Source organism: Desmodus rotundus, chromosome X (assembly GCF_022682495.2).
Source record: "Desmodus rotundus isolate HL8 chromosome X, HLdesRot8A.1, whole genome shotgun sequence".
Classification (NCBI taxonomy): domain Eukaryota; kingdom Metazoa; phylum Chordata; class Mammalia; order Chiroptera; family Phyllostomidae; genus Desmodus; species Desmodus rotundus.
Genome location: NC_071400.1, coordinates 43145868 through 43167985, shown reverse-complemented (window position 1 = coordinate 43167985; position 22118 = coordinate 43145868). Strand labels below are relative to the sequence as shown.

General features: G+C 38.4%; 1 protein-coding gene across 1 annotated transcript in view; it reads right to left on the bottom strand.

The window, feature by feature from the left end:
- The window catches only part of IL1RAPL2 (interleukin 1 receptor accessory protein like 2), a 1002993-nt gene that overhangs the window by 224021 nt on the left and 756854 nt on the right, over positions 1-22118 (bottom strand). The window contains exon 6 of the mRNA XM_045188489.3: positions 3508-3582. Coding sequence (XP_045044424.2) covers positions 3508-3582 — 75 coding nt within the window. The remainder of the gene's footprint in view (positions 1-3507; positions 3583-22118) is intronic.

Below are 22118 nucleotides of genomic sequence, written 5' to 3'. Positions count from 1 at the left end.
GCAACGACAAAAGTCACATGATCATATCAATAGATGCGGAAAAAGCATTTGATAAGATACAGCACCTATTTCTGATAAAAACACTCAGCAAAGTGGGAATAAAAGGAGCATTCCTCAACATAATAAAAGCCATATTTGAGAGACCTACAGCCAACATCATACTCAATGGACAAAAACTTAGAGCTTTCCCACTAAGATCAGGAACAAGACAAGGATGCCCTCTCTCACCACTCTTATTGAACATAGTATTTGAAGTCCTAGCCTCAGCAATCAGAAGAGAAACAGAAATAAAAGGCATCCAAATTGAAAATTGGAAAATGAAACTCTCACTGTTTGCAGATGACATGATAGTGTACATGGAAAATTCTATAGACTCCACCAAAAAACTCCTCGACCTAATAAATGAATTTGGCAAAACAGCTGGATACAAAGTCAATACTCAGAAATCAAAGGCATTCCTGTACAGCAACAACGAAACTGCAGAAACAGAAATCAGGAAAAAAATCCCATTTGATATAGCAACAAGAAAAATCAAGTACCTAGGAATAAACCTAACCAAGAAGGTAAAAGACCTGTACTCAGAAAACTACACAACACTGAAGAAAGAAATTAAGGAAGACACTAACAAATGGAAGCATGTACCATGCTCATGGATTGGAAGAATTAACATCATCAAAATGGCCATACTACCCAAAGCAATTTATAGATTCAATGCAATCCCTATTAGAGTACCCATGAGATATTTCACAGATATAGAACAAACATTTCAGAAATTTATATGGAACCATAAACGACCCCGAATAGCTGCAGCAATTTTGAGAAAGAAGAACAAAGCAGGAGGGATCACAATACCTGATATCAAACTGTATTCCTATTACAAGGCCACTGTAATCAAAACAGCCTGGTACTGGCATCAAAACAGGCACATAGACCAATGGAACAGAACAGAGAGCCCAGAAATAAATCAAGTCTGTATGGTCAATTAATATTTGACAAAGGAGGCAGGAGCATAAAATGGAGCAAAAACAGCCTCTTCAACAGATGGTGTTGGGAGATCTGGACAGCTACGTACAAAAAACTGAAACTTGATCTCCAACTTACGACATACACAAAAATAAACTCAAGATGGATAAAAGAGTTAAATATAAGTTGTAACACCATAAACGTCCTTGAGGAAAACATTGGCAGGAAAATCTCAGACATTCCACAGAGCAACATCCTCACAGATATGTCCCCTAAAGGAAGGGACATAAGGGAAGAATAATCAAATGGGACCTCATCAATATAAAAAGCTTCTGCATGGCTAAAGAAAACAGCACCAAATTACGAAGAAAACCAACAGTATGGGAAAACATATATGCTAATGATACCTCAGACAAGGGCCTGATCTCCAAAATATATAAAGAACTCACACGACTCCACTCCAGGAAGAGAAACAACCCAATTAAAAAATGGGCAAAGGACTTGAACAGACACTTCTCCAAGGAAGACATACAGAGGGCCCAGAGACATAGGAAAAGATGCTCAGCATCCCTAGCCATCAGAGAGATGCAAATTAAAACCACAATGACGTACCATCTCACACCAGTCAGAGTGGCCAACATAAACAAATCCACAAACAAATGTTGGAGAGGATGCGGAGAAAAGGGAACCCTAGTGTACTGTTGGTGGGAATGCAGACTGGTGAGGCCACTGTGGAAATCAGTATGGAATTTCCTCAGAAAACTAAACATGGAACTGCCCTTTGACCCAGCAATTCTGTTGCTGGGATTATACCCTAAGAACCCTGAAACACCCATCCAAATAACCTGTGTACCCCAATGTTCATAGCAGCACAATTTACAATAGCCAAGTACTGGAAGCAACCTAAGTGCCCATCAGCAAACGAGTGGATCCAAAAACTAGGGTATATTTACACAATGGAATTCTACGCAGCAGAGAGAAAGAAGGAGCTTATACACTTGGCAACAGCATGGATGAAACTGGAGAGCATTATGTTAATTGAAATAACCATGTGGTGAGGCACAAATATTATACGATCTCACCTTTAACTGGAATATAATAAATAGAAGAAAAAAGGAAACAAAATATAACCAGAGACATTGAAGTTGGGAACAATCTAATAATTGGCAGGGGGGAGTGGGGAGGGGACAGTGAGGAGAGGGACTTTCAGGAACTACTTTAAAGGACACATGGACCAAATCAAGGGGGAAGGTGGAGGTGGGGAAGGGAGGGGGTTTTGGTGGGGTGGGGTGAAGGGATGGGGAGAAAAGGCACACAACTGTAATTGTATAATAATAAAAAAATAAAATTTAAATACAATCATAAAAACAACAACAACAACAAAAAGAAAACTTCACAAACACAGAAAACAGTATGTTGATTACCACAGGGAAGGAATGTGGGTAGACATAGAAGAGGGTAATGAGAGGGGTGAAAGGTAATGGAAGGTGATTTTACTCGGGGTGGTGAACACACAGTACAATATACAGATAACATATTATAGAATTGTATACCTGAAACCTATATAATTGAATTAATGGACGTTATCCCAATAACTTCCATAAAATTTTTAAAAGTTTGAATCAAAAACTTCCAAAATGAGTAAAATATTTGGGCCTATTCATCTTCCCTGGCTATATAATTAGTGGCTACCACTATAGTCACATATTTCAATAAGTAATATTCCCAAAGTATGTCTAATATATTTTCAGCATGTTTACTCAGTTATCTCGCTCCACATGGAAGACATTCTTGGAATTGAAGAACAGAATGATACCTCATAGAGGAGTGCTTACCAATGTTAAAATACATAGTTTAGAGTAAAGGCCATGGTTTGAAAAAGATGCTGGCAGGCCTCTGACTTTTAAGCTTACAGTTTTGTAAATACAAGTATTGGTGGTGGGGGAGCACACACACTCACACACACGAAGGTGAAAAATTTTTTGTCCTTATTTAAGACTCTATAAAGACATAAGCACCCATAAATCAACTTCGTATTTTTTCCCCAAACCATATGATTCATAAGTACTCAGGATCTTACCCTAGAAAAAGTTCTAAATAGCCATAGATTTTGCCATTGGAAATAATATTATCACAACATTATAAAAGTTTGAGTGGCTCTTCTAGTTTTTAAAAATGTGACTGTTCTTCAAGAGTTAATGATCTCTAAATTTAAAAATAAAATTAGCTGAAAACCATGAAAAATTTTCTGTACCAATTACTAATGCACAACACCCATGAATCTATCAATCACAGAGTTAAAAAGCTCTGTTCCTCCACACACTTAATACCCAGTGTAACCAATCAGTGTTACCATTACTTGATGCAATACAAGTTAAGTTCCTTAAACCATTATCGAACTGAACTCCATAATTACAAATGATAAGATGTAAGTTGATTTCCATGTAATATTAGTGGCAATAAACCTTTCTTGGTTTATGCAATTTTCTCTATTTGTTAACAGAGAGGAAGTTTTGGATCTGTTATTCCCAGAAGGGAACTTACCCAGCTGTACATCTATAACACTGGGTTGATTCTCCATGGGGAACAATGGCTTGGGAGGCTTGTCTGTGAGTAAAGCTAGAAGAGAAAATGAAAGAAGGTAATGTGAAAATTGAAATAAATTACAAGATAAAATAGATTCTACCATGTATGATATTTAATGCTTGTAGACTTGATAGTGTGTAAACATTTACTAGACGATATTCCTACCTTAGATTTTACTTTATCCATACAATTTCCATTTCCCAGCATATTTAGAGTACCATTGATCACTGTAAATAGGCTGTTGTTGACAACTGCATTTTCCAAAGAGATCAAAAAAATAGTCTGTATCAAGTGGTTTTTATAGACTTTTGAATTTAAAGAAATATAGATTTAAAAAGTATAATCAGATAAACATTAAATCTCCATACAGACAATGGTGCTAACCATTGTTAATGAACTATAACCCTAATGGACATTATTGGTGGATTGATCCTCCTGCTACCTAAGTGCCCATCAGTAAATGAATGGTTAAAAAAGTACCACATTTACACAATGGAATACTATGAAGCAGAAAGAAGGAAGGAGCTCCTACCCTTTATGGCAGCATGCATGGAACTGGAGAGCACTATGTTAAGTGAAATAAGCCAGGCGGTGAAAGACAAATACCATATGATCTCACCCGTAAGTGGAACCTAATCAACAAAATAAACAAGCAAGCAAAATATAACAGACATTGAAATTAACAATAAACTGACAGTAACCAGAGGGGAGGTGGGAGGGGATAATCGGGAAGGAGGGGAAGGGTTTTTAGGAAAAACTGTAAAGGACACATGGACAAAACCAAAGGGGTGGAATCTGGGGTGTGAGGTGGGGATGGCTGGGGTAGGGGTGAAAGGGAGACATTGTACCTGAACAACAATAAAGAAAATAATTTTAAAAAGTAATCTACACAATGACCTTGGGAGATAAGGAAGATAGTTACAATTATGACCAATATAAAGAAGTTAAATGAAGCTTATATTGTCTCATTTTGAACCCCCTGTGATCAAAAGCCCCCATCAGAAGAATAAATAGGAAGACAGATATAAGTTAGAGGCAGGATACTTTTAAAAATGCTCAGCACTGAACCAAGGTTTTTTTTTTTTTTTTTTTTTTAATGGGAAATAACCAATTCATGACTGTCTCTTCCTATCTCCCTCTCTAAAATCAATAATAAAAAATATCCTCAGGTGAAGATTGAAAAAAAAGATTTGGTTTACAAATCGTTATTAGAATGCAGCAATCACTTGAATAGATGTACTGGAAGACGAAAATATTTTCATATTCATCTGGGGGCAACATTCAGTACAAATAACCTGTCTGTATCTCTTTTTATATGGCTTTGTTCTCTGTGCATAGATTTGAAGTGTTTTTTAAACCATAGACAATTAGAAATAATAATTGTCATAACTGAATAACGTAAACTTGATGTTAACTCTGAGATGACTTACCATCCCACTGAGTATTCCAGAGTACACAATCTCTTAAGTTCATATGTGTTATTACTTTTTAAATGTCTATACCTTACTTGTTGAGTTAATTGTTAGTTTTTATTTTATTTTTAAATATATTTTATTGATTGTGCTATTACAGTTGTCCCATTTCCCCCCTTTATTCCTCTCTGCCCTGCACACCCCCTCCCACCCGCAATATCCCCCTTTAGTTCATGCCCATGGGTCATACATATAAGTTCTTTGGCTTCTATATTTCCTATACTATTCTTAACTTTCCCTTGTCTAATTTCTGCCTACCATTTATGCTACTTATTCTCTGTACCTTTTCCCCCTTTCTCGCCCTCCCGCTCCCCCACTGATAACCCTCCTTGTGATCTCCATTTCTGTGATTCTGTTCCTGTTCTAGTTGTTTGCTTAGCTTGCTTTTGTTTTTGTATTTGTTTAGGTTCAGTTGATAATAACTGTGAGTTTGTTGTCATTTTACTGTTCATATTTTTGATCTCCTTTCCCTTTAACATTGCATATAACAAGGGCTTGGTGATGATGAACTCCTTGAACTTGACCTTATCTGGGAAGCACTGTATCTGCCCTTCCATTCTAAATGATAGCTTTGCTGGATAGAGTAATCTTGGATGTAGGTCCTTGCCTTTCATGACTTGGAATACTTCTTGCCAGTCCCTTCTTGCCTGTAAGGTCTCTTTTGAGAAATCAGCTGACAGTCTTATGGGAACCCGTTTGTAAGTAACTGTCTCCTTTTCTCTTGCACCTTTTAAGATTCTATCCTTATCTTTAATCTTGGCTAATGTAATTGTGATATGACTTGGTGTGTTCCTCCTTGGGTCCAGCTTCTTTGGTAGTCTCTGAGCTTCCTGGACTTCCCATATGTCTATTTCCTTTGCCAGACTGGGGAAATTCTCCTTCATTATTTGTTTAAATAAGTTTTCAACTCCTTGCTCTTCCTCTTCTTCTGGCACCCCTATGATTAGGATGTTGGAACATTTAAAGATGTCTTGGAGGTTCCTAAGCCTATCCTCATTTTTTTTTTTTGAATTCTTGTTTCTTCATTCTGTTCTCATTGAATGTTTCTTTCTTCCTTTTGGCTCACACCATTGATCTGAGTCCCCATTTCCTTCCCGTCACTGTCGGTTCCCTGTACATTTTTTTTTATTTCACTTAGCATAGCCGTTGTTTTTTTCCTTTAATTTGTGAACATATTCAACCAATTCTGTGAGTATCCTGATTGCCAGTGTTTTGAAATGTGCATCTGATAGGTTGACTATCTTTTCATTGCTCAGTTGTAGTTTTTTTCGAGCTTTGAACTGTTCTTTCAGTTGGGTCTTTTTTTTTTTTTTTTTTTTTTTTGTCTCAGTGCACCTGTTATGTAGTAAGGGGTGGAGCCTTAGGTGTTCACCAGGGTGGGGCAACCCACAGTGCTGCTTTGTGATGCTGTATGTGCAGGAGGGACCCAAGAGGGAACAAAGCCACTTGCACCACTCTCTGCCAGTTTTCAGTCACTTCCCCCACTACCCACAATCAAATTGGGCCCTTCTGGTGCTGATTCCTGGGTGGGTGGTTTTGTGTACTTTCTAAGACCCCATGGGTCTCTCCAAAAAACTCTCCTGTGAGGCTGGGAGTTTCTCCCACTGCTGCCTCAACCCCCACAGGTGTTTTCAGTCAGAGGCCTTGAGGCTTTGTTTCCCTACTCTGGTATTCTGGGTTGCTTGGTCTGTCTCACTCCCAAGTTTTTCCTCCCGGTTTACCTGCAATGTGAATGTGGGACCGCCTGGTCTGCCAGCCACTGCCTTGCTTGCCCCAGTCCTTCAGCAGCTGCCTTGCCAGGAGTCCTCTCTGCCTGCCTGCCCATCTCCACCCCTCCTACTGGTCTGGATGAATGTTTCTTCTTTAACTCCTTGCTTGTCAGACCTCCATCCAGTTTCATTTTCTGTCAGTTCTGCTTGTTTTCTGTTTTTAAATTTGTTGTCCTTTTCATTGTGCGAGGAGGCACAGTATGTCTACCTATGCCTCCATCTTGGCTAGAAGTCTCCCTGAAGCAATGGTTTTAGCATCTTTGTCTACATACTAGTTAACTAAGCTAAGGTTCCTAGGTCAGTGGGAGTGGCTTTGTGGCAAATAGACAGCTGATACATGATTCCCTATAGGACATTCCAGATACTAAGGATTTTTTTTTCTAAACCCATGAATGATAGAGGATGAACTTGAACTTGTTCTAACACATCCCAATGTGATGTATGGGAGTGAAGACTTATTAAATCCCAATGTCATGTGTAGGCCTAGGAAATACCAAGAAATGCAGATTGTTTGTGATGATAAAACAGCAAATGCAGCAGTTCATCTGGATCCTGGTCACTAGCCCAGAGACAAATCAGCACCCAGCATAATTATAGCATTTGTAGAATAGCTAGAGTACATGCTGCCATGGGCAGGCAAGCTGATTTCTTTTGTTTCTTTTAAAATCTCCCCATAATTTCAGTTACTCTTTGGAAAATGAAGGGTGGATGTCACTATCAAGCTCCCTGAACAACAGAGTGGAGATTGACAATTTTATTAGAAACTTTATCCTAGACCTCTAAGGGGACAAACTGGGATCTGAGCTAATCTTTAGTTTGCTGCTCAAGCTTGATATTTTGATTGAAAGAATAGGAGCAAGGGATGCAGTTTAGTACTAATGTTTCGGTCCACAATTCCTCCTCTGCATTTCCCTCTGTAGCTTCTTATGTTTAATTATTCTTAAATATAATTGCTCAACTGAGTATAAGATAATACTAGTCTTAATTAACTAGTGAGGTGATTACTGAGACTACCGGTTTTTTACTAAAGCTAGGTTTTATGTGTGTGACACTAACTTTCTTGAGTAGAATGCCCAAATAAGCTGTTTCTTTTCTATTGCAGACTAAGGTTGTGTCCACCGGTACAACCAGATCAACTGATTTTACTGAAATTACTGGTCAATTTCTATGAATTAGTATAACAAATCAATAGAATTAGTCATCTGAGTGAATAAGTTAGTTTATTTGACTATATTGCCTAAATATTATACTTTGTTGTTACATGTTTCATTATACTCTTTTATCATTGACTTGTCTGTGTAATTAGGCTTGTCAGAAAGCCAAGTGGGAGAGAGTAGAAGCACAGCTTGATGCAAAGGACAGTAAGTGTACAAACTCATGTAATTAGGATCATAAAATAACTCATTAATTTCTATGAATTAATTCATTATGGGATGTCTATGTTAAGGTCAATGAAATGGATACGTCCAAATCCATTCAACACACAAACACTGAAATCACATTTTCAAAGTTATTATTTTCATCACAACATTTAACCATTCAAAATCTACCAATGTATCATATATTTTCAACAAGATAAAATCAACCTGTCAGCCAGGAACACGAAGGTAGCCACAATATAGCCTAAAAAAAACAATCTTCATGCCTTTTTCCCTCAATTCTTCTCCTACTTTATCAATGCTGCATACCCAAGTTACTTCCCTATTTGTTCCATTAACATATTTCATTAATTTCCAGCTATGCATCTTGGCTTAAACACTTTCCCTAAGCTTGGACATACTATACCTATCATTCATTTAGTACCTACTTGTCCTAAGCACTTTTCTAAGGTATTTTGGATTACATTTTATAGGCAACTTTCCCAAATTCAAGCAGCATTTCTCTAGTAAATCTGGGATTAGAACTCAGTTCTGTCTGATTTCACCATGCCCACAATGCCACTCTAAGACCTTCCTTTCCTTTTTGTCATCCAAACTTATATCTAGCCCCCAAACAACAGTTTAAGTGATACATCCTCTGTAAAGCCTTCCCTAATAAAAGCCCAAGCTAACCTTCCCTCTTTGTGAAATAATAAAGCAATTACTATTTCTTTGAACCACTAATTTTGTTCATAGCATACACTGCTTTGAATACAAAATAAGCCTCAACTTATATTGGTATATCTACTTTCTCTAACAAGATTTTTAAACCCCTGGAAGAAAAGATCATGCCTCAGGTAAACCACCAATTAAGATAGTGTCTGCAACTGTGGAACAAATAAACACAATCTCCAAATAAACTTTCCAGTAGCATTTTTCTTTAAAAACAGATGATTCCCATAGAGTCCTGAGGTTATAATAAACACAAAGAAACTCTTGCTAATATAAGCAAAAAGAATTTATCAAAAGGAAGTCCCAAGGGTGTACAGGGTGTCTGGGACATAAGTTTAGACACAGAAAAGAAGCCAGGACAGGTCTAGGTATATAGACAAGAGAAAACAAAATAATATCATCATCTTTTTTTTACTTTTTAAAATTTTTTTATTTTATTTTTTTATTCAGTTACAATTCTCTGCATTTTCTCGCCATCCATCCACCCCACCCCAGCCAGTCCCATCTCACTCCCCCACCTCTACCCTCCCCCTTGATTTTCTCCTCGTGTCCTTTATAGTAGCCCCTATAGATCCTTCTCCCCACTATCCATTCCCCACACCCCTCTGGCTTGATCCCATCATTGGATTGACTTCACTTAAAAAAAAATATTGTTATACAATTCCAATTGTCTGCATTTTCTCCCCAACACACCAACATACCCAGGCCAAAACCACCACCCACACCCGACTCCACCCTCCCCCTTGATTTTGTCCATGTGTCTTTTATAGTAGTTCCTATAAACCCCTCTCCACACTATCACCTCCACATTCCCCTCTGGCTATTGTTAGACTGTTCTTAACTTCAAAGTCTCTGGTTATATATTGTTTGATATTTTTCTTTTGTTGATTATGTTCCAGTTAAAGGTGAGATCATATGGTATTTGTCCCTCACTGCCTGGCTTATTTAACTTAGCATAATGCTCTCCAGTTCCATCCATGCTGTTGCAAAGGGTATAAACTCCTTTTTTCATGCTGCTTGGAATTCTATTCTGTAAATGCACCATAGTTTTTTGATCCACTCATTTGCTGGTGGGCACTTAGGTTGCTTCCAGTACTTGGCTATTGCAAATTGTGCTGCTATGAACATTGAGATGCTTAGGATCTTTTGGATAGGTGTTTCTGAGCTCTTAGGGTATAATCCCAGCAGTGGAATTGTGGGTCAAAGGGCAGTTACAATTTTAGTTTTCTGAGGAAATTCCATACTGTTTTCCACAGTGGTTGCACCTGTCTGCATTCCCACCAACAATGTACCACGGTTCCCTTTTCTCTGCATCCTCTCCAACATTTTTTTCTGATGGCCACTCTGACTGGTGTGAGATGGTACCTATTGTGGTTTTAATTTGTATTTCTCTGATGGCTAGTGATGCTGAGTGTCTTTTCATATGTCTCTGGGCCCTCTGTATGTCTTCCTTGGAGAAGTGTCTATTCAAGTACTTTGCCCATTTTTTAATTGGGTTGTTTGTCTTACTGGAGTGGAGTAGTATGAGTTCTTTATATATTTTGGACATCTGACCCTTGTCCGAGGTATCATTGGCAAAAATGTTTTCCCATATTGTTAGTTCTCTTTTCATTTTAATGCTGTCTTCTTTAGCCATGCATAAGCTTTTTATTTGGATGAGGTCCCATTTGTTTATTCTTTCCTTTATGTCCCTTGCTTTAGGGGACATGTCTGTGAAGATGTTGCTGCATGGAATGTCTGAGATTTTCGTGCCAACGTTTTCCTCTAGGACTTTTATGGAGTTATGAAATATTTAAGGCTTTTATCCACCTTAAATTTATTTTTGTGTATGGCATAAGTTGGTGATTGAGTTTTATTTTTTGCAGGTAGCTGTCCAATCTCCCAACACCATTGGTTGAAGAGGTTATTTTTGCTCCAATTTATGCTCCTGCCTACTTTGTAAAATATTAATTGACCATAGAGACTTAGGTTCACTTCTGGACTCTCTGTTCTCTTCCATTGGTCTATTTGCCTGTTTTTATGACAGTACCAGGTTGTTTTGATTACAGTGGCCTTGTAATACACTTGGATATCAGGTATTGTGATCTCTCCTTCTTTTGTTCATCTTTCTCAAACTTGCTACAGCTATTCAGGGTTGTTTATGGTTTCATATAAATTTCTGAAATGTTTCTTCTGTATCTGAGAAATATGTCATGGGAACTCTAATAGGGATTGCATTGAATCTATAAATTCCTTTGGGTAGTATGGCCATTTTGATGATGTTAATTCTTCCAATCCATTAGGATGGTGCATGCTTCCATTTGTTTGTGTCTTCCTTAATTTCTTTCTTCAATGTTGTGTAGTTTTCTGAGTACAGGTCTTTTACCTCCTTGGTTAGGTTGATTACTAGGTACTTTAGTTTTCTTGTTGCTATATCAAATGGGATTTTTTCCTGATTTCTGTTTCTGATATTTCATTGTTGGTATACAGGCATGCCAATGATTTCTGAGTATTGACTTTGTATCCAGCTGTTTTGCCAAATTCATTTATTAGGTCGAATATATTTTTGGTGGAATCTACAGGATTTTCCATGTACACTATCATATCATCTGCCAACAGTGACAGTTCCATTTCCTCCTTTCCAATTTGGATGCCTTTTATTTCTTTCTCTTGTCTTATTGCTGTGGTTAGGACTTCCATAACTATGTTGAATAGGAGTGGTGAGAGAGGGCATTCTTGTCTTGTTCCTGATCTTAGTGGGAAAGCTCTAGGTTTTTGTCCATTGTGTGTGATGTTGGATGTAGGTCTCTCATATATGGTCTGTATTATGTTGAGGAATGCTCCATCTAGTCCCACTTTGCTGAGTGTTTTTATGATAAACGGGTACTGTATCTTATCAAGTGCTTTTCCGCATCTATTGATATGATCATGTGGTTTTTGTCTTTGCTGTTGTTGATGTGGTGTATTATGTTTATTGATTTGTGAATATTGTACCATCCTTGCATCCCTGGGATGAATCCCACTTGGTCATGGTGGATGATCTTTTTAATGTATTTCTGAATGCGGTTTGCCAAAGTTTTGTTGAGAATTTCATTGTCTATATTCATCAGCGATATTGGCCTGAAGTTTTCTTTCTTCGTTGTGTCTTTTTCTCGTTTTGGGATTAGGATGATGTTGGCTTCAGAAAAAGAGTTTGGGAGTCTTCTATCACTTTGGATTTTGTCGAATAGTCTGTGAAGGATAGGGGTTAGCTCTTCCTTAAATGCTTTGTAGAAGTCTCCTGTGAAACCATCTGGTCCAGGGCTTTTGTGTATGGAAGTTTTTTGATGACTGCTTCAATTTCCTCTGTTGTTATTGGTCTGTACAGGTTTTCTGCTTCTTCTTCATTCAGTTTTGGAACAGTATATTTTTCTAGAATCTGTACATTTCACCTAGGTTTCCAAATTTCTTGGCATACAGTTCTTTGTAGTAATTTCTCACAATCCTTTGTATCTCTGTGGTATCAGTTGTAATCTCTCCTCTTTCATTTCTAATTGTGATTATTTGGATCTTGTTTCTTTTTTTCTTGATGAGCCTACTTATAGGCTTGTCGATTCTGTTTGTGTTTTGAAAGAAGCAGCTCCTGGATTCATTGATCCTTAGAATTGTGCTTTTAGTCTCTATGTCATTTAACTCTGCTCTGATCTTGGTTATTTCCTTCCTTCTACTTGGTCGGGGCTGTCTTTGTTGTTGTTCCTCCAGTTCTTGTAGGCATAGGGTTATCTTGTTTGCTTGAAATGTGTCTATCTTTTCAAGATAGGCCCGTATTGCTATGAACTTCCCTCTCAGGACTGCCTTTGCTGTGTCCCATAGGTTTTGGATTGTTCTTAGTTCATTTTTTTTTTCCAGAAACTTTTTGATTTCTTCTCTAATCATTCTTCACCCATTTATTGTTTAATAACATGCTATTCAGTCTCCATGATTTTGAGAGATTTGGGTTTTGTCCTTTGGGTTGGTTTCTAGTTTCAGTCCCTTGTGGTCAGAGAAAATGCTTGATATGACTTCAATTATCTTGAGTTTGTTGAGGCTTGCTTTGTGTGCTATCATGTGGTCTATCTTTGAAAATGTTCCATGTACACTTGAAAATAATGTTTATTTTGCTTCTTTGGGATGAAAATCTCTATATATATCAGTTAAGTCCATTTCATCTAGGGTATTGTTAAGTGACACAATATCCTTATTGATATTTTGTTTGGAAAACCTGTCCATTTTTGACAGTGGGGTGTTAAATTCCCCTACTATAATTGTGTTGCTGTCAATATCTTTCTTGATGTCCTCCAAGATTTTCTTAATGTATTTGGGTGCTCCTATGTTGGGTGCATGTATATTTACAATGTTCATGTCTTCTTGGTGGATTCTTCCTTTGAGTATTATGAAGCGACCTTCTGGGTCTCTGTTTATGGCCCTTCTTTTGAAGTCTATTTTGTCTGATATGAGTATTGCTACCCCTGCTTTTTTTTCTTGCCATTTGATTGGAAACTTTATTTCCAGACCTTCACTTTCAGTCTGTGTAGGTCTTTTGTCCTGAGGTGGATCTCTTGTAGGCAGCATATGTGTGGGTCATGTTTTCTTATCCATTCAGCTATTGTATATCTTTTGATTGGAGCATTTAATCTATTTACCTTTAAGGTTATTGTTGATAAGTAGTTATTCATTGCCATTTTTTCATACCTGTGTTCCTCTCTTTTTCTTTTTTCCTTCCTTTCCTTAAAAGCAGTCCCTTTAGTGTCTCTTGCACAGCTGGTTTGGTGGAAGTGTATTCTTTTAGACTTCTTTTGTCTGGGAAGCTCATTATTTGGCCTTCTGTCTTGATTGAGAGCCTTGCTAGTTAATGTCACAATGTTTGCAACCTCTGGTTCTCATTTGTTATAATGTTATTTGCCATTCTCTTTTGGCTTGGAGTGTTTCCATTGAGAAGTCAGCTGCTAACGTCGGTGGGTTTCCCTTGTATGATACTTATTTTTTCTCCCTTGCTGCCTTTAAGATCCTCTCTTTGTCTTGGAATTTTGCCATTTTAATTATGATGTATCTTGTAGTGGGCCTCTTTGGGTTCCTCTTGCTTGGGAATCTCTGTGTTTCCTGGATTTGTGTGAGTTTTTCTCTCATCAGATTAGGGAAATTTTCCGTCATTACTTTTTCAAACAAGTTTGCTATCCCTTGCTCTTCTTCTTCTCCTTCTGGTATCCCTATTATATGGATATTATTAAGTTTCATGTTGTCCTCTATATCCCTTAATCCCTCTTCACTCTTTCTGAGCCTCTTTTCCTTTTCTTGCTCTTTCTGCATGTTTTTCTGTACTTTGTCCTCCAGCTCCCTGATCCAATCCCCTGCTTCATCAAGTCTGCTTTTCATTCCTTTTACTGTGTTCTTCAGTTCAGATATCGTATTCTTCATTTCCTGTTGGCCCTTGTTGGTAGTTTCTATTTCCTTTTTTATGTTAATATAGTTTGCAGTGAGTTCATTGTAGTTTCCCTCTAGTTTCTGGTAGTTCTCAGTGAGCTCAGTGAGCTTTCTGATAACCATTGCTTTGAACTCAGTATCTGATAGTTGAGTTGCCTCTTTTTCAGTTAGCATTCTTTCTGACGTTCCTCCTTTCCTTTCATTTGGGGATTGTTTCTTTGTCTTCCCATTGTTTGTGAGACTCTTCTTGTTAGCCTCTGCTTCTTAAATTGATCTGTTCTGAGTCCCTGGGTTTATGGTATGAACTTCTATGGTAGAATGCCAATGGGATTCTGTGGTGCCGTCTCCTTAATCTCCTGAGCTCGCTCATCTTGGGCTGTCGCTTATGGGTCTAACAGGTGTAACTCTGCTCTTTTCAGAGTTACAGGTTTTATTGTCTCACCTGTGGTAAAAGGAGGGGGAAAAAAGAAAAAGTAAAACAAAAGGAAGGAATAGAAAAGGAAAGGAAGGAAGGAAGGAAGAAGGAATAAGAAAAGATCAGAGGAAAGAAAATGAGAAGGAATTTTAACAAAGATTAAAGTAAAAAAAAATAAACGAATGCAGGAAGAAGGAATAAAAAAGTAAAGGAAGGAAGGAAGGAAGAATGAGTGAAAAAAGAAAGAAAGATAGAAAGGAAGAAGAAGAGAAAAGGAGGGGGGAAAAAAGTCTTCTGCTGGCTTTAAATTGGTCAGGTGAATTCTGTTGGTCTTCCTGTCTTTGAAACGGGAGGGGGTGGGTGGAGGCATTGGTTTACTTTTCTCCCATCCTGAGCCACACTCTTCACTGTTGTCCAGTCTCCAGTCCAGTTCTTCAGGGTCCTTCTGCTCCCCCTAGGCCTTTAGTTTACTTGTTGTGCTGTACTTGAGGTGCACCAATTAGGGGCAACTGACACTCTACCTTCTTGCTCGTTGCTGTCCTGGATGCTGGGGACTCTGGGTGCTCCTTCAGGGTAGTTCAGCCCCCTACTGACTCAAGTGTATCTGGGGACTGCAGTCTCCCCTAGCCCTGTAGCTCCCCTCTGCGGGGCATTCTGCCTTCCTCCTAGAGAGCAAGTGGGCCCTGCAGCGCTTTGTTCCTCTGTGTTCAGGGGCTAGGTGGAAGGTGTTCAGTCCCAGGTGCTTCAGGTGTAGTTACCTGTGGGCAGCCAGGCCATTGATCAGAGTGCACACCCACCTGGGCTTCAGGTGTGTGCTGGGGCTACTTATCAGGTGTTCACAGTCCAGGGGCTGAGGGGGTAGGAGCGCAAGAGGCCATGGCTGCTGGAGAGAATTCTCTAAACATCCGCAAAGCGCCTCTATTTTCTCTTTTTATTTTTGAGAAATTCCTCCTGTTTGAGCACCCCCCCACCCCACCTCCGTCCAAACAAGCACCTGGCCTCTCACACAGCGAAGCCTGGCTCTCTCCCATGAATCCTGCAACAGACCCTGTGCACCAGCCAGGGGCTTCAGCCACCGTGGTCCCTGTGCTGGTCCCAGGGACCTTATTGTCCCTAAGCACTCTTCTTACCATCTGATCTTTCAATGTCCTCTACAATCTTTGGTCTCCTATCTTCACATATGCTCAAATACCATTGGCTGTTTGCTCTGTTCCTCAGGTCAGCTAGGTGTTTCACTGGTGCCAAAAAGAAATGGACTCCACTCCCACCTATCTCGCTACCCAGGTAGGATTGAATTCATTTTAATTGGTTTTGCATTTCTTTAAAAATTTGTTTTTCTTGCCCTGGCTGGTGTGGCTCAGTGGACTGAGCACTGGCCTGTGCAGCAAAAGGTCACTCACTGGTTTGATTCCCAGTCAGGGCACATGCCTGGGTTGCGGGCCAGGTCCCCAGTTGAGGGCAGGTGAGAGGCAACCTATCAATTTATCTGTGGCACATAGATGTTTCTCTCCTCTTTCTCCTCCCTTCGCTTCTCTCTAAAAATAAATAATTAAAATATTTAAAAAATAAAAAAAAAAACTTGTTTTGTTCTCTGTCTTATTTTTTATCCTCATTTCACTTTGATCAAGTTTCAAAATCTCATGAGAGGCTGAGTGGACAAGTTTTGAGCTCTAACCCTAGCCAAAGACTGTACACACACCTTGAAGGGAACGAATCCCCGAATGCAGGATTTCTCAACCTCAGAAGTATTAACTTTCATTGACAGATAATTCCCTATTGTAGGTGACTATCTTGTGCATTGTAGAATGTTAAACCCTCTAACCACTAACTCTGCCCTCTAACCACTAAATGCCAGGTTCACATCCTCCCCCAGTTGTGACATAAAAAATATATTTCTTCAAATTTATAAGCCCAATCTTATAGGACCAATCTTGAATATAAAGTGTCTCATTTACCCTAAGCATCATAGTTTTCCATACCCTACCTCTAAGAATTTCTTCTCTAGCCTGCTCTTAGTCACCCAGCCTTGTGTCTCTCTCATCAAAACTTGCTTCAAAGAAATCTCTGCAATTTAAAACTTAGTATGAACTTAAGACATCTGTACCTCCTTTTCTACAGCTAGTTGCTTTTGAAATATTGTCTCTAAATGTGGAATGATAGGCTTTAATCCTTAGTAGAGGGGTAAATAGCCAGTGCATATTGGACCCCAAAACTGTTCCATGAACTTCTGTCTTCACATTGGCATTGGCCCAAAACAGAGTGGACTTCAGCATAAGTTAATGAAGATAAAGTTATTTTCCTCAAGATTCCAACCAGCATTATTATGAATGATGCCTATGCTACTTAATATCTTAGAAATGAGAGTCCAGATATATTTTAAATAAATAAAAAAAATCAACACCCATTGTAAGTAAAGCCTTGTTTTCACTTTATCCTATTGCCTCTATCAACTAAACAGTTAATTTCTTATAAGTAATTTCCACCAAAACTCTAATATTCTTTGCCTTATGTAGAACAGGAAGGAGCAAACTGACATATTATTTATTTATTAACTCTGCCCAAAGAGAACATGTATTCTCTAAGTGTACTATCTATAATGGTTTGTAATGGGTTCAGGAAAAAGAAAAAGCCAATGATTCCAAGAGTCATTTGGAGATTTGCTTTCAAATTATTGGTGGCTCAACGTTCAGATATTTTGATATGCATTTCTCACACATCCCTATACCCCCCACACAATTAGGAATAATTTCCTTTAGTATATCATGATTACTGATAGTGTTGGCTCATATGTGTATATTTGGAAGATAAAAGTATTGAGAACCACAGGGAATCATAGGATTACATTGCTTTTAAAACAAACATATACTAGTTGCATTAAAAATATCCTTGTCATCATTTAAAGTCATTGCAAGTATTTGCCTTTATTTAGCATAGAATTTAAAGCCATTTAAATTCTCCTGTATTTTTACTGCCATTTTCCTGTATTTTCTTTGAAAGAATAAGTGAACTTTTACAGGTAAATGCAAAGTTGCCTGAGTGCAAAGTTGCAAACTTACCTAGCCATTGTCCCTGCACAGCTTGGGTCCCCATAGTAACTGCTCTGGGCATCTTGCTCAGAGCCTGCATCCTGCCTTGCAATTCAGTGGATGTGACCTGAAAGTTGTGAATGGTCAGGGATGCTGTGAAGTTGCTCTGAGGTACCCTATCCTCTAGAGTCCATATTTATTTCCACTAATATTTGAGTTTTGAGTAATACAAGAACTTTAGGAAAGCTTGAGCATAAAGATAGGACAATTTCTTCTCAATGCTTTTGACATAGGACCCTTCTTTGGAGATAAGCATGTTTATTCAGCACAAATATGCCCAGACATAAAACAACTTCTTCAGTTTTGAAAAGAAAAGAACCTTGGGGAAAATGGAGGCAAACAGAGGTTGTGATGATAGGTTTATTTATCTCTTCACAGAGCATACTTTTTCTTCACTTTGACTTTTCCCCTTCAAGTAAGATTTTGCCTTCTGTCTCCACGATAGTACTCTCTGAACCCTTATACTGATACCTAATATATTCCAAATGTGATCACTTGCAAAGAAGTTATATAAGAGAGTATATTTCTGGGTTCCAGACAGGCATTGGGATGCCTTAAGCACTCAAATAAATATGAGAGGTTAAAAATAGAGAATGGATCAATTTTAAATTTTTCTGGCTTTACAGAGAAATAATTGAAATATAACATTGTATAAGTTTAAGGTATATACTACATTTATTTGATACACTTACATATTGCAAATTTATTGCCACCATAGTGTTAACTAACACCTCCATCATGTCACATAATTACCATTTCTTTTTTTGTGGTGAAGAAATTTAAGGTCTATTCTCTTAGCAACTTTCAAGCGTATGCTACAGTATTGATAACTATAATCGCCATGCTGCATAGTAGATCCCCAGAACATACTCAGTTTCTAACTGGAAGTTTGTACTCTTTTACTAACATCTTCCTATTTCCCCCTCACCCCAACCCCTGACAACCACCATTCTACTCTGTTTCTTTTTTAAAAGTATTTTTTATTGATTATGCTATTACAGTTTTTCCAATTTCCCACTTTTGTCCCCCCTCCACCCTGCCCCCCAACCCTGCATCACCCCCCCATTTAGTTCATGCCCATGGGTTGTACATATAAGTTCTTTGAGTCCTTTCTTTTCTATACCATTTTTATCTCTCCCCATCTATTTTATGCCTACTAATTATGCTTCTTCTTCTTTGTACCTTCCCCCCCTATTCCTCCCTTCCCCCTCCCCACTGAAATGTGATGACCATTTCTCTGATTCTGTCCCTGTTCTGGTTGTTTGCTTAGTTTTTGTTTTCTTTGTTTTTATTTTCTTTTAGGTTAATTTGTTAATAGTTGTGGGTCTACTCTGTTTCGATAAGTTCCTCTTTTTCTAGATTCCACAAATAAGTTTTATCATGAATTATTTTTCTGTCTGACTTATTTCATTTAGCACAATGACCTCAAGGTCCATCTATGTTGTCATAAAAGGCAGAATTTCATTCTGCAACATAACTGAATAATAATTATATCACATCTTTATGGCATGGGTTAATTTTTAATTTGCATCAAGATCCTCATTTGGTTCTATAGTTACTGATTTCTCATATCTTAGAAATTTTAAACAGATAGTGGTGCCTAAGAATATAAGAAGATACTCAAAGATAGCTAATTTTAGAGTTAGATAAACTCATATTTGCCTAGTCCATCTGGTTATTATGACAGATAACAAGACTGAAAGGCAGAAAAGAAAGAGATTGGCTGAACATCATGTCGCATATTAGTGATAAATAAAACAAAAACCTATATTTCCTGAATTAAAGTTCGATATTCTTGCCACTGCACCATGACTAACATTGCTTAAACATGCATTCCATGCCAAGCTCTTTTATACTCATTCCCTCATTAAATCCCCACAACAATGCATGTAGTAGTTCTTAAAGTTATCAACATTTGGCAGATGAAAAAATTGAGATTCAGTGAGATTATGAGAGGTGCCTAAAGTCATATTGCTGATAAATATATTATATGTCCAGGATTCAACCTAACTTTATTTGACTTTTGAGTCTAAGCTCATGGCCACTACTCTATACTGTCACCCCTCTTCCTTGATTTTTTATTTAAGACTATTTCCTTTTAATTTAAAATACATCCTGTCTCTGTATAAGCATTACCAAAAAAAGAGAGAGAAATTTCATTTAATTGGTTGAGTTTGGGCAATGAATTGACTGAATAAATTTAACTGTGTCTATATAATTTTCCAGGTCAAAAATGGGGGTGAAAAGTCAATCTTACATTATTTGGTATCATTCATTTGTTTAATCAGTTAACAAACATTTATAATTCTGTTGTAGAAATGTACTCTAGTAAACAGTGTGTGTCTGTACTGGGGTTAAAAATGTAAAGTACAAATTTGAAGAATACACAAAGTTTTATCAAAAAGGTTAATACAGTACAAAAGATGGGCATATACAAATGGCTGTAGTAAATGATAAAAAATGATTATTGCCTGTTTTACTTTTCATTGCTGCTGTAACAAGTTACCACAAACTTAATGATTTAAAATAATATATTTATTAGTATCTTAAAGTTTGTGAGGTCAGAAGTCTGGTGTGGGTCTTATTGGGTAAAAATTAAGATTTTGGCTAGAATGGGCTCTTTTCTGAGATTCTAGGAGATAATTTATTTCCTTTCCTTTTCCAGCTTCTAGAGGCTATTCACATTCCTTTGTGCTTGGACTTTTTCCATATTCAAAGCCAGAAATGACAACTTGAGTCCTTCTCACATTACATCATTCCAAACTTCTCTTATGGCTCTCTATTCTACATTTAAGAACTCTTGTGATTAAATTGGGCTCAAATGGATAAGTCAGGATAATTCCCTACTTTACAGTCAGTTGACTAGCAAACATAATTCCATTTTAAAACAATTTGCTTTGCCAGAAATATTACATCTTGGCTGTTATGTGGAACAACTACATGCATTGCATATGTTGTATTTTTATGAAATAAACTTTTATTGTCTCATTTCATACATATTAGGTTGTGAATATAATATAATTTTTCTCTGAAACGAAAGTCCATCAAGATAATTAATTATTAGACAAGAACCAAGATGGAGGCATAGGTAGACACAATGTGCCTCCTCGCACAACCAGAACTGACAGAAAATCGAACGGCAAGAAAGTCTGACACCAAGTAGATAAAAAAGAAACATTCATCCAGACTGGTAGGAGGGGCAGAGATGGGCAGCTGGGAAGGAGAGGACTACCGTTGCCATGGCTAGACCTAGACTGGCAGAGTGTGGGAAGAACGGGGCAGGCAATCTGAACACTAGCAGAACCTGCGGCCCCACATTCGCGCACAGATAAAGCAAGAGGTCTGGACTCAGAGTGGCAGAGAACAGGGCAGGCAGTTGGTGGGTAGCACCCCATGGCGCCACATTCACGCACGGATAAACCAGGACGAACAGCAGGGGAGCAAAGCAGACCCTATAACCCACAGCTCCAGCACTGGGAAATAAAGCCTCAAACCTCTGATGGAAAACGCCCGTGGGGGTTGGGGCAGCAGCAGGAGAAACTCCCAGCCTCACAGGAGAGCTCCTTGGAGAGACCCAGAGGGCCCTAGAGCATGCACAAGCCCACCCACTCAGGAAGCAGCAACAGAGGGGCACAATTTGATTGTGGGTAGTGGAGGAAGTGACTGAAACCCCGCAAAGAGTAGAGCAGGGTATAAGCTCCTTCTTTCTCTCTGCTGCGTAGAATTCCATACCCTTTGCAACAGCTTGGATGAAACTGGAGAGCATTATGCTAAGTGAAATAAGCCAGGAAGTGAGGGACAAATACCATATGATCTCACCTTTAACTGGAACATAAGCAATAGAAGAAAAAAGCAAACAAAATATAACCAGAGACATTGAAGTTAAGAACAATCAAACAATAGCCAGGGCGGGGGTGGGGGGTGGAGGCGGGGACAGTGGGTAGAGGGGATTACAGGAACTACTATAAAGGACACATGGACAAAACCAAGGGGGAGGGTGGAGGGGGGGGAGGGAGGTGGGTTCACCTGGGGTGGGGTGGAGGGATGGGGAGAAAACGCATACAACTGTAATTGAATAACAATTAAAAAAAAAAAAGAGTACAGCAGGCACCATTCCTACCTCTCGGCCCCTCCCCCATGTACTGTGTCACAGCGCAGTGACAAGAATTACCCCGCCTGGGTGAATAGGTGAATACCTAAGGCTCCACCCCTTTAAGTAACAGATGCACCAAGACAAAAAAAAGAAAAATGGACCAAATGATAGAACACTTCTAAGCTCCAGAAATAATTCAACTAAGCAGCGAACAGATAGCCAACCT